The sequence below is a fragment of the Lactuca virosa genome, chromosome 5 (genome assembly GCF_052849685.1).
Source record: "Lactuca virosa cultivar CGN04683 chromosome 5, Lactuca_virosa_CGN04683_v6, whole genome shotgun sequence".
Lineage (NCBI taxonomy): Eukaryota > Viridiplantae > Streptophyta > Magnoliopsida > Asterales > Asteraceae > Lactuca > Lactuca virosa.
In genome coordinates this window covers 226010857-226023222 of record NC_136430.1, presented here as the reverse complement: position 1 = coordinate 226023222, position 12366 = coordinate 226010857, and the positions used below count along the sequence as shown (strand labels likewise).

Genomic DNA, 12366 nt, shown 5'->3' with positions numbered 1-12366 from the left:
GTGTAATAGTTTGTGTGAATTTTTTGATTTAACAACACACACAATATGCATCTTCCTTAATGTGTGACCTAAAACATGATTTGAATTGAGTATATGCTCTGAATATTCGTGAATTTATTGAAATTTGAGTTAAATTACGTGTTGAAGGCAACAACGATTGCGGCTTTTACGAGAATGACAGTTGAAGATTCAAAAAAGTTGCTTTTACCAGAATTCTACCCTTCTTGGGTTGTTTTCTCAGAGACAGAAGTTGAGTGATACTTTTCTACCCTACATTCTTCCTGCTTTTGTACTTTCTCTCTAGTTTCTTTTTATCTTTTTCAGGGACTGATTATTCTGCTTAATCTTTCAGTTGACCTGGCTTAATGCTCATCTTACAAAGATCTGGCCCTATGTTGATGAGGTCAGTTTTAAATTTTAAACCCCTCTATTCACCATCATTATGGTAATATGCTTATTATGTGTTTTTGGATTGTCTTGTAGGCAGCATCTGAAATTGATAGTATTACCATTTGCTTTTATCCTTTCATAGTAAGAATATTCCACATATTCTTGAATCTTAATTATCAATTGTTTATATTGTTTAGGAGTTTCTATTGTTGAAGAAGGAGGTGAAGGAATAACTATGGAGTTGGAAATGAATTAGGAGTTGAAAATAGTTTATTTCAGGAATCATTGGCAACAATGTGCTCAAAGCTTCCTCAACTCGATCGACTGAGCATGCACTCTCAATCAACACTTGCCCAGTGTCCAAATACCTACATCCACCTTTACCAGCCTACAATCAATATTAAGGGTATTTTGGTCATTTAAATTTATTCACATTCCGGTTATTTGACAGATTGAAAAACCCAAACAGATAACAATAATGAATTTATTACCTTTGTTGGAATATAACAACAACCGATTGAAACAAGAGTGTCGATTTTTGCATCTGGCTTCACGTATTGCAAATATTGTACGGTTATTTGCCACAATAGCACCATCTTGCCACCTAAATACACCTAGACAAGATAGATGATATACATAAATGAAAAATGTCAGCTTTTTTATATTTTTATAAGTTACTCAACCAGATATTACAATTATAAGTTCAGGGTTTAGGGTTTATACCATCAGAGTAATCATCAAGATAATATGGAGCAGCAGATGATGCTCTTATAGCTTGCCATAAATCATGTCTACAGCTTCCCATGTAAGCACTCCTTTTATACCCAACTTGAGCACCAGTAGTTGCAGTGGTTGAATAATTGTCAAAGGAACTTCTTGTGTGCCAGCAGTGTACTAGATTTTAAATGGAAATAATATCAATGATTGTTTATTTTCCATTAGGAAGCAAATTTAATTAATAATTTGCGGAAAAAAAAAAAAACTGATAATTACGGAATGGAATCTTCATCCTGCAGATTTAGAAAGACTTGCAGATTTAGAGCATGTAGACCGGTTAGCATCTTCATCCTGGATATAAGAAAACTTGTGTATGCTCGAATGGAATCTGGAAGTGGAAATGGTGATAGTGAAGTCCAAAGAACAATGCTTGAGCTTCTCAATCAGTTGGATGGATTTGAAGCATCAAACAAGATCAAGGTAATTTTTTTCACTTTAATATTTAAAAAAAAAGGCGATATTGCCCTTCTGAATGGATCTCTATTTTGATGTTTACATGTTTTGATGCTACTAACCGTATTGATATCCTTGATCAGGCCCTTCTTAGGCCTGGAAGAATTGATAGAAAGATTGAATTCCCAAATCCAAATGAAGATGTAAGTATTTATTTAATTTTAATCCTTCCTGTTCCTCTAAAATAAGCCTTTGTTAAGTTGTTTCTTCTTTAATATAAACATGGACCTACACATTATTAGCAGAATTTCATGTCTGATAGATATCCCTAACCAGTTTGTAAGGTAAGGTCTTAACCTGTCTCATATTGGTCTATGTAAGCTTTCAACTGGGCCATTTGTTTATTTTTTGTTATTTGACTTCTATACTGAAATTAACTTTCAGTTACATCCTCTCTCTTTCTCTCATATATTTAGAAAAATAAAGTTTTAATATTGCTAACGGTTAAAACTTTATTTAATCTTAATCTCTTTTCTTAATCCAGGGTTATCTTCTTCTCCACTGATATGCCAATTCCATTTTTTCCCTTCAGATTCCAAATATACCCGGCAGGGGAGCTTTACAAACATAAATCATGGCTTTTAAGGGCTTTACATCTTAAAATTGATGGAAGGTGTATACAATAACATGCATATACTAAAATTGTTTCTATTAATTCAAGTTTCTATTAACAGATTCTAGTGTTTTTTTAATTACAGGTTTTGATGGGGAGGCTTCTGGAAGGTATTTAGTGAATTTTTTAGTTTTGAGTTCAATTGTTTTTATATAGTTTTGGGGGAAGAATCAACATACAGATGTCGAGCTTGATAGGTGCGTGAAAAATGGGATACTTATGTCATAAACTTAATTTATAAGTGATGTATTTGACAATTACTTTTTGATGAATTTGGAAAGTATTTTTGAATTTGACACTATAGTTTGTGTAATTTAGACAATAAATTTGTAATTTAGTTTGATTAAGATTTGTAGAATATATATATATATATATATATATATATATATATATATATATATATATATATATATATATAAAAAATTTAAAAAGACTAAAACCATGACATACAAAGCATGTTGTAAAAATATGTCAAAAATCATATTGTACAAAACATGTCGTAATTTGAAGTCGTAAATGTCTGTCGTAAATACAATAATGTTACGAATTATGACAAACAAAGTCAGTCGTAAATGTATGTCGAAAACGCATGTCGTGTATGTATGTCGTAATTGTTGGTCATAAAAGTCTGTCGTAAACTTTATGACAGACCTAATGTCTGTCATTTTCCTTTATGACATGGCTTTCAATGACAGACATTTGTCTATCATATATAGGCATTTATGACTGACAATGGCTGTCAAGGAAAACCTTTTTTCTAGTAGTGTGACATGGTAAATTTTATAATTATGTAAATTACATTAAGTATAAAATTTAATTCTTGATTAATTTGTAACTTATACTCTAGAAAATTGTTTTTACCATTAATAACAAAAGTCAATTTTCATGTCTACATAACTATTATTATTTATTACGATATACGACTTTATGTTTAGATGGTTTTTAATATTCTTAGGGGTGTCAATTTATGTCACGACACGACAAAAATACACGACACGAAACGAAATCGGGACGAAATCAAAATTCGAATTTGTTTTCGTGTCGTGTTCGTGTCAAGTATAAAAAATACGATGTCGTGTTCGTGTTTACAAATCCACACGAAATTGACATGACTGAGCATGTGTTTGTCGTGTTTTTCGTGTTTGTCGTTTTTATCGTGTTATATATGATTAAATATGAATTAAATAAAATAATAGTTATGTAATATTATCTTTGTCGTGTCGTGTCGTGTTGTCGTTTTTTAATTGGTTCGTTTTCGTGTTAGTGAAAAAAAACACGACATCGTGTCGTGTCGTGTTCGTATTACAAAAAACCTTGTCGTGTCGTGTCGTGTCAGACAAAAACACGACACGACGGCCCGATTTGACAGATATTCTTTCTTTGAATAATACTTTAGTTTAAAATGACAATTTAGAATCAATTTCTTTTAGTTAATATATAAAATAAAATTGATAAATTGACATTATAATCTTTGCTAACGTCATTTTCTATTAAAAAAAGCTCTTGTAGTTAAATGAATGTGCTATAGTATTTGTAGTAAAACAAGGATAATAGATAGGTATGCTAGATGTTTTTATATAACAATCTACTTTCAAAGTACATTTCTATTTTTAGTTTTTAATTTCATTAATTTGACTCTTTTTTTTTTTAGTTTTTATCAAATTATGCTATATAAAAAAATATGTTGCTATTTCTTTAGTTTCTATTTATAAAATCTGCCTTATTTTAAACAGAACTTATATCTTATTAATTTAATAAAATTTTATAAATCTTTTACCCGTGGTTTCCACGGGTTGTAACCTAGTGTATATATATATATATATATATATATATATATATATATATATATATATATATATATATATATATATATATATATATATTGATTAACTCATAACCATGGAAGAATAAAATAGTATGAATCCAACACAATACCTCTAAACCTCAACCCAACAGTTTAACCACTATGCTACATACAAACTTTTATTTTCAATTATAATTTTTTCTATATGATGTGAGAAACGTGTGGAATTTATTATTATTATTATTATTATTATTATTATTATTATTATTATTATTATTATCACTCAAAACGTAAATAAAGAAATTATTTGTTAAATTCGATTTTATCAATATTATCCAATAAATAATATATAAATACATTTTAAATACGTATTTATACATATAAATACATTTTAAAAATACGTTTCTAAATACGTTTTCAAAAATATATTTTTATATATGTTTTTAAAAAAGTGTTTATTATATAAAAACATACTTTTTTACAATGTAATTAAAAATGTATTTTGGAAACGTGTTTTCAAAAAATATATTCAAATATGTATTTTGAAAACGTATTTCTCTAAAAATGTATTTAAAAACTTATTTTTTACAACATATCTAAATACACTATATTTATTTTTGTTTTGTAATAATAATAATAATAATAATAATAATAATAATAAATACCATCAGTTTCTCACATTATATAGAAGAAATCAGAGTTCAAAAACAAAAGGTTGTTTATGTCTTAGTGGTTAAAGGTGTTTGCTTATATTTTGGAGTTCCTGGATTCGATTCCGACTACTTCTTTTTTCACGTTTATCATTCTGAGTTATTGAATATGTTAATATAAATGAAATCAGCATCTAATAAACACAAAAGTTTCTAGCTTGGTTGGTAAAGGCGTGTGGGCGTTATTAACTCGAGGAACCGAGGTCGAATCGTACTTCCGTCGTAGTTTTTCTTTTTCAATAAAACAAAACATAAGGTGACGTGGCATGCATTGTCAGCTGCCATGTCAGCAATTATTGCCAAATCAGATGTCACATCAGCATTTACCGGTTCAATAGGTAAAAAAGGGTCAAACTGATTACATTAGCCGGTATTCTGTCCTTTTTCGTTAACAAAAATTAATTTGGGACTAAATCATAAACTAGGCCAAAACTTTGAGACTTTTTCGGAGATTTCCCTTAATTTTATGACTAAAGTTGATGAGTATTAAACAAGTTAGGTTGGGGTAGAGTCCACACTTGTTTGAGTTTATTCAATACTGAAAGTACATTGTCATTTACGGGTGAATCCCCTGAACCGACAGGGGACCAAGTGCAGCGCCCCTGGAAGTGGGGTCCAAGGGACAGAGCCCCCTAGTTAGGGTCGGTCAACAGGAGGTTATTTCCCTATTATTGGTCATTTTCGTTTGAACTCTCTAGTACACATACAAGATCATAACATAATATCATACTCTCTTCTTTCACTTATAATTGAGTTTTATCCGATTAAAGATTTCAAGAGTACCATCAAATTACTTTGATCTAAAAGTGTAATTCACGACTCTCAGTTTTCCAACTATTCTAAACAACTCAATTTTCTAACATGTAGCACGTCCAAGCTAAACATTAAAGTGGACCTCCAAAATCATAGATAGGTTATATGCCCACTCACACATTCACATAAAAGGTAGCTACTCTTATATGCAAGTGAGGCAGTATCTAGACTCTAGAGGACCATTACTAGTAATAATTTAAACTTATCAAAGTCATCTACCATGGATTTTCTGTTAAATAAACACAAGTCATTCCCATCCTAACATGAATTCATATGGTTGCACATAGTCATGAGAAAAGTCATTTGAAATTCATAATAGTTATTAAGTCTGTAAAACATATTTAGGAAGCATAATTTCATGTACGAACACATAAATACATATTATATTCCACATAACAAGCAAGTTTGTAAAACACTTAGTCATTCTTCATTTCATAAAAACATCATCTTTTATTTTCATGGGGACATGTATTCAGTAATTACTCATTTTAGTCCAAAGTTATCCTTCTTCACCATCAAGGTATGTAAAAGCTTCAAACACACCCTTTATCCTCAAGAATAATATAGTAACTCAAGTGTCACCTAATATCATTAAAAGTTTTATTAAAATTCAATAATGTGATCCATTAAGTCACTTATTAATATATTAATCCTAAATTGAAATTTTATTATATCAAAGTCTTCTTCATGTTAAAAGTGAACGCAGGAAAAAACAGGGATTAATATGGAAGTCAGATGCAAAAGATATGACGTTTACAAGTTTTTTCTGTCTTGGTTCCTAGGTCTTATGTGGACATGGTAGAAATCTACACAGACCGCATATGAAATCTATGTATTTTATATGAAATTTCCGTTATGCGTGGACCAAGTAGAATTATATGCATACCACAAAACTTTGCAAGATTTTTTTTGTCTAAATCATTTCTACTTATTCCCAATTTCATCAAGGATTAGTCCATCTACATTCCCTTAGCTTAAAAGGATATTTAAACAACTTATTTTAGTCCTGACACATATGTTACCCAAAACCAAATCTTATTTCATACATGAATTAATGGTTAAGACTCTTTTGATATCACAAGAGCTATAAGGACCTCTTGTAGACATTAACGCCCTCATTAAGTCAATAATCTATTAATAGATTCAGAGTTCATTACCAAACACTTGAAGTAAAACAAGTGTCACTAATTTCTAGATAACGTCTACTAGATTCATATTCAATTCAAACAATCTAAATTGTAAAACCAATTCCAAACCAAGTTGTCATTCCAACCACAACTAAAGTGTTGTGGTGATTCCAATTCTACAAATAAAGTTGTGAGACCAGTTGCATCATTAGTTTTAGTTTCTAAATCAGAAGTGTTCTATTTCACTTAGTTCATTACATCTATTAAATCATTTCCAATTTGAAGATTGAACTCTTTCCAAGTTCTCTGTTCCATTCCAATGATAGTTTTTATTATAGCAATGACAATTTTATCAACAACTTCAAAAGGAAACTATGGAATCACAACATGTACCAAATATGAACCTCTAATAACATTTGGTAATCTAGTGGCAATTTTTAACAAGTTTCACCATCAACAGACAACTCATTAAAGCATGAGTACAACCAAAATGTGGGTTTGGGGATTCAATCAACTCAAATCATCCAAGGGACCGAAATCAAACATTTCTATGGTGAAGTGTTGAACCAATGATAATTCTCCAAAATTTTATAACACCAACTCATGGAAAATCATTATCTAATGGCATAATTTCGGATTCAAGGATTTTCCACCATTTATGGACCTTTAAGCTTCCAATACTCACCAAACTCTACAATAATTAACTAGGGTTTGATACTATAGAGTGTAGGAGTACACATGCTAAAAGAAACATCAATTCTAACAACTAATCACTACTTCAATCACCATTTAGGGAAGTTGAAGAAATATCCCAAACCCTAGATTCTAATTGAGGGAAAAAAAGGAAAAGAAAACTACCTCCTAAGATCTTAGATGCTCACTTGCATTCAAACCCTTGCTTCTTATTTAATTGATTCGTCCAAATCACCATGAAATGCTTAGAATCGGTTCATGACAGCCTTGTTTCTCCTTTGAATTTTGATTCTCCCTTCAATGAATGATAACCCCAAGTATATACTCCTTCATGTTACATAATGGATATTTTAGTTTGATTTCTTTTAAATGTGACCCAATCGATTTCGTTAGATCCAATAGAGCGAATGTGACCGGCAAAGTCAATTGCACGGTGATGAGTGGAGTAACCTATGCTGCTAGTCGATTTCTAGTTTGGAGTCGATTCTTATACACCCAAAACCCTTAGGGGGTATTTAATTTTGTGTTGAAAAATCTTTTTTTTTTTTTTTTTTTTTTTTGTGAAAATGCTTATTAGTTTATATGGAAAAATAATGAAATTTTTAGAAATGTGTTTTGATTAGCATATGTGGTGGCAAAAAGCTATGAGTTGTAAAATAAGCAAAAGGGTAGGAACAACGAGAAGAAAGGTAAAAGAGATTCAGGTTCATTAAGAGTACTATGGTCTTTTTATCTCAAAAAGTCTAAGGAGTTTGAAGAAGTTATGATAAGTGATTTCTTGAAAACTCCTTCTTATATGTGGGCAAAAGTCATTTTGAAAAGATATTTTCGTTATCAAACCACTCAATTTAGCTTATATTGGCTTTTAAATTCTTGACTTCTTAAAAAACCAATAAGTCAATAAGTCATTTTTAAAAACAAAAAGAGTAGAGTACGTGAGGAGTTTTGAACTGAGCAATCAAAGACCATGAAAAGGGTCGATCAATACAAGTTGGAAACAAAAGAGAAACCACTTTTTTTCAAGATGGCCAACAAAATGACAAAGGTCTCGTGTTTGTTAAAAAGATGACATAAGTTTATGACATACAGGTACGTATGTCGTAATCCCTTCAGATTTGACAAAATATGACGTTATATTTATGACATTTATTTTTGTCTGTCGTAAATGTAGTGCGTGTCGCAATTCATGTCATTAAAAACCGTTTTTTTAATAATATAAAAATGAATACTACTACATTGCTATTTTTAATGTTTATTGATATTTATATATAATTACTTAGTAAAAATACCACACGACAATCTATGTGTGGCCATATTATACACATGGCCGCCAAGTTGTGATGCCGCATAAACAATTTATCTATTGCGACGCAGACAACACTTGAAACAAAAATAAAAGGGTTAATGATTTGTATAGTAAGAAACTATGTCACATGTACATGAATGATCACCTTAGTGTTTCTATATATCTTATGTTCTTAAAGCAAATTTTGTGTTCAAAATTTGTCATTCTAACCAACTGTTACCTATTAAACCCGTTATTGGCATCTTTGCCGAGTCTTCAGGAAATTTTTGGAGAACTAATTCAATAGATACTCAGGAAAGACGATCCTAGATACGACAAAAATGCCAATAACTTAGATGGCCATAACTTGAACAAAAGATATTTACTTTAATAACATATTAGAATGAAAGTCACAATAATATACACGGAACATTATTTTTTTTTCCATTACTTTTTTTTATCCTTACAGGTTATCAATCCGAAATCAACCTAACAATCTTATATATTTCTTTCATATAATTTCCTCATATTTATCCTATTATAACAAACCAATCATTTTCCTTGTAAAATGTATAAGCTCAAAATAATGAGTAATCTTAATGATAACATATTTGGTATATTTGACTAAAGATCTACCTCGATATTGCCAATTATGGTTGGGGTTGATAAGATTATAGTTGCCTACTCGCTATATTTTTATTATATATAACTCTTTCTACAAACTCTAACGCCATAACCACCTAAATCCACATCATGTGTACCTTAGAAAAGCGCGGGAACGTCTTCTTCCTAACTCTTACCGGCGACGGCGAACACCGCCTCAATCCTACTTTCATCTCCTCCATCCGTTCAGCTCTCTCCGAGGTTAAGTCCCAATCCGCTACCGGCTCTGCTCTCGTCACCGTCGCCGATGGCAAGTACTTCTCAAATGGTTTCGATCTCAACTGGGCCATATCCACCTCCGGTGGGTCTCCTTCCAAGGCAGTTGATCTCCTCCGCCAAATGGTAGATCTCTTCAAGCCACTCGTCGCTGACTTAGTATCGCTTCCTATGCCAACAATCGCCGCCATTACAGGTCACGCCGCCGCTGCAGGGATGATTCTCGCGATTAGCCATGATTACATCTTGATGCGGCGTGATCGAGGTTTTCTGTACATGAGTGAGATCGACATAGGGATGACATTGCCGGACTATTTCACAGCCATGATGAGATCGAAGGTGGGAAAGCCGGAAGCCAGGAGAGATATTTTGATTCGGGCTGTGAAGGTGAAGGCGGAGGAGGCGGTGGCAATGGGGTTTGTTGAGTCGGCGCATGATAGTGTTGAGAGTACGGTGGAGGCTGCTGTGCGCATGGGGGAGGATTTGGCGAAGAGGAAGTGGGATGGTGAAGTGTACTCCGAAATAAGGAAGTCTTTGTATCCAGAGTTATGTGGGGTGCTAGGCTTGATCACTAAGGAAGTTGTAAAGCCACGATTTTAAATTTGTGGAGGGGTGAAACATTATTTTTAGATCTTTGTGGTTGATTATGTTGTTTGGTCAAACTCAAAGGGTTTATGTTTTTCTAATAAATTGAAATGATTTGTATTATTATAGATAGACCTTGTAATATATATATATATATGTGACATGGATACATAAATTAGTGAGAGACACGAATACATCTTAGGGATACAATAGCTCTTCTTCATACATATACAATAATTTTTAAAGCATAAATTATTATGGATAAAGAAAAACTATTATAAGATCGGGCCAACTGAAAGTGGGTTTTTGCATATTAATGATTCAGATTGACCTGTCGGGCTTTACAAAAAAACTGTAGAACCGGTGACTATTGACCCGGTAAAAACTCGGTTCAATATAAAATCTGAAATATAAAACCTTATTAAAAACACTCAAACACATGCCTTGCCTGATTCTTTTCATTGCCCCATTCTTTAAATGTAAACCCTTGAAAACACTCAAATAAGTGCCTTCGGTCTTCCACGGTTCACAACTTTGAAAAATCAAAGTCTTTGCTCCTTTACTCATTTAGCAAATCATAGCTTTCAGTTCGTCTTTCGGTCTTCACATGTTCGTCCTTTAGTCCCTTTTAAGCTATAACATATGAATACCGGTTTCATGAACATAAATTTTTATGTAAAACGCCACGAAAGTAAGGAGGTTTGTTTGGATCTTCTATCGGCTATGATGCATGGAAACGCCTAATATGGAGCCGCTCCCGTATCTGAAACGTGGGGGAAACGCCGGGAAACGTTTCCGGCAAGTATCGGCAAACCCAGAAACGTTTCTGGTAAGTTTCATAAACATTTCCAATTTTTTTTTTTTTTGCATGGGCTTTTTCTGTCCGCTAATGGAGTAATGGGATGTAGTTCTATTGTAATTGATATTACCCTACAATTAGTCAATTACAAAGCCTAAACGGCTAAACCCATCGCTGCCTGAGTGCCTCCTTGGTGAACGACGTTTACTGCCTTGCGCCATTGCCTCCTGTGTCGTCGATCAAGATGACAAGAACAAGAAAAAATTGAGATTACACTTTACTGTAAAGTCTTTACATAATTTGAAATTTCTTTTATATATATATATATATATATATATATATATATATATATATGTTTTTTTATATTTTTTTATTGCCATATCTCTGCCGTATCCGTATCTTGAATTTTTGAGTTTTGCAGTTTCCCGTTTCCGTTCCGTATCCGTTTCCCGTTGCCGTATCCGTTTCCGTGCAACTTAGTCTATCGGTCCAATAAATATGATTCCAAACGACTCTTCATAACTTCCAAATCCACGGTCTTTCTGATTTGTGACGATTCAATCATTATGATTTATAGTTGTAAAAGTTTGTGATTTACTGATTCGATTACAACTTCAATTCGGTCTTTTTGATTAGTAATTACTTGCTGCAAAACACCACTAAATGTATTTTGCTTAGGGAGGAGGGAGTCATTCCCTCCCAACCCACTGAACCCACTGCCACATCACTTTTTCTCTTTTGTTTTTCTTCATTTTTCCGAACCCACAACACACGGAAATCGTATCTTTTTGAACCCACTCAACCCACTCAATTAAAAAAAAAGTACAAAACAACTAAGGTAAAAGTTTTAAAACACATGGTATAAGAGAAAATAAGAAAGAGAAAGTAGAGAGAGATGATGAAGTGGGTTAGTGAAACCAATCAACCCACTCGTTGAAGTGGGAGTGGTACCGCCGATAACTCTATTGCTAATTAAGATTTTACATTTGATTGTTTTGTATATTTTTTTTAATTGAGTGGGTTGAATGGGTTCAAAAAGATAGGATTTCCGTGTGTTGTGGGTTCGATGAAGAAAAATAAAAGAAAAAAAGTGATGTGGCAGTGGGTTTACTGGGTTGGGAGGGAATGACTCCCTCCTCCCTTAAAGTGCCTTGGAATTTCAGCTGTTTTGTCTCATCAACGGATCAACGGATAGCTAAAAATTCTATTAATTTGCTTTTAAATTTTTTGTTAATTTGGTAGTTAAAAATTATGTTGCTTAAACTTCCTATGGGTTTCAATTGTTAATTGGGATTGATCTAAAATTTGTTGTTATGTGTTTTATTAATGTTTGAACACATGGAAATCAATTTCTAAGTTTTATATATACTTGCATACTAATATATATATAAAATGCATAAAATTATGAAAATTGAGTATACCCGATGGTTGAACCTGT

At 32.2% G+C, this 12366-nt stretch overlaps 2 protein-coding genes across 4 annotated transcripts; both read left to right on the top strand.

The window, feature by feature from the left end:
• The first annotated feature begins 350 nt into the window (after positions 1-350).
• LOC145110983 (uncharacterized) lies at positions 351-2534 on the top strand. 3 transcript variants are annotated; one of them, XM_079047288.1, is made up of 7 exons: positions 351-403; positions 588-796; positions 1098-1195; positions 1407-1587; positions 1704-1763; positions 2105-2233; positions 2319-2534. In XM_079047288.1, the coding sequence occupies exons 4-7, from the start codon at positions 1481-1483 to the stop codon at positions 2323-2325; spliced, it is 303 nt and encodes a 100-aa protein (XP_078903414.1). In that variant the 5' UTR covers positions 351-403; positions 588-796; positions 1098-1195; positions 1407-1480; the 3' UTR covers positions 2326-2534. The 3 variants fall into 3 exon arrangements, with proteins under 3 accessions (XP_078903414.1, XP_078903415.1, XP_078903416.1); XM_079047289.1 differs by having other exon boundaries at positions 1093-1195; XM_079047290.1 differs by having other exon boundaries at positions 588-1195; positions 2153-2233.
• A 6866-nt stretch (positions 2535-9400) lies between these two features.
• Positions 9401-10257, top strand: LOC145116015 (enoyl-CoA delta isomerase 2, peroxisomal-like). Its single transcript, XM_079052379.1, has one exon. The coding sequence runs from the start codon at positions 9419-9421 to the stop codon at positions 10142-10144; it is 726 nt and encodes a 241-aa protein (XP_078908505.1). The 5' UTR covers positions 9401-9418; the 3' UTR covers positions 10145-10257.
• Positions 10258-12366: the final 2109 nt, after the last annotated feature.

Excerpts from the sequence above, each read along its gene's own strand:
- LOC145110983 (XM_079047288.1), top strand. The coding sequence starts at position 1,481 with ATGCTCGAATGGAATCTGGAAGTGGAAATGGTGATAGTGAAGTCCAAA. Across the intron at positions 1,588-1,703 it reads AAGCATCAAACAAGATCAAG|GCCCTTCTTAGGCCTGGAAG; the intron begins GTAATTTTTTTC and ends ATCCTTGATCAG. Across the intron at positions 1,764-2,104 it reads TCCCAAATCCAAATGAAGAT|GGTTATCTTCTTCTCCACTG; the intron begins GTAAGTATTTAT and ends TTCTTAATCCAG.
- LOC145116015 (XM_079052379.1), top strand. The coding sequence starts at position 9,419 with ATGTGTACCTTAGAAAAGCGCGGGAACGTCTTCTTCCTAACTCTTACC.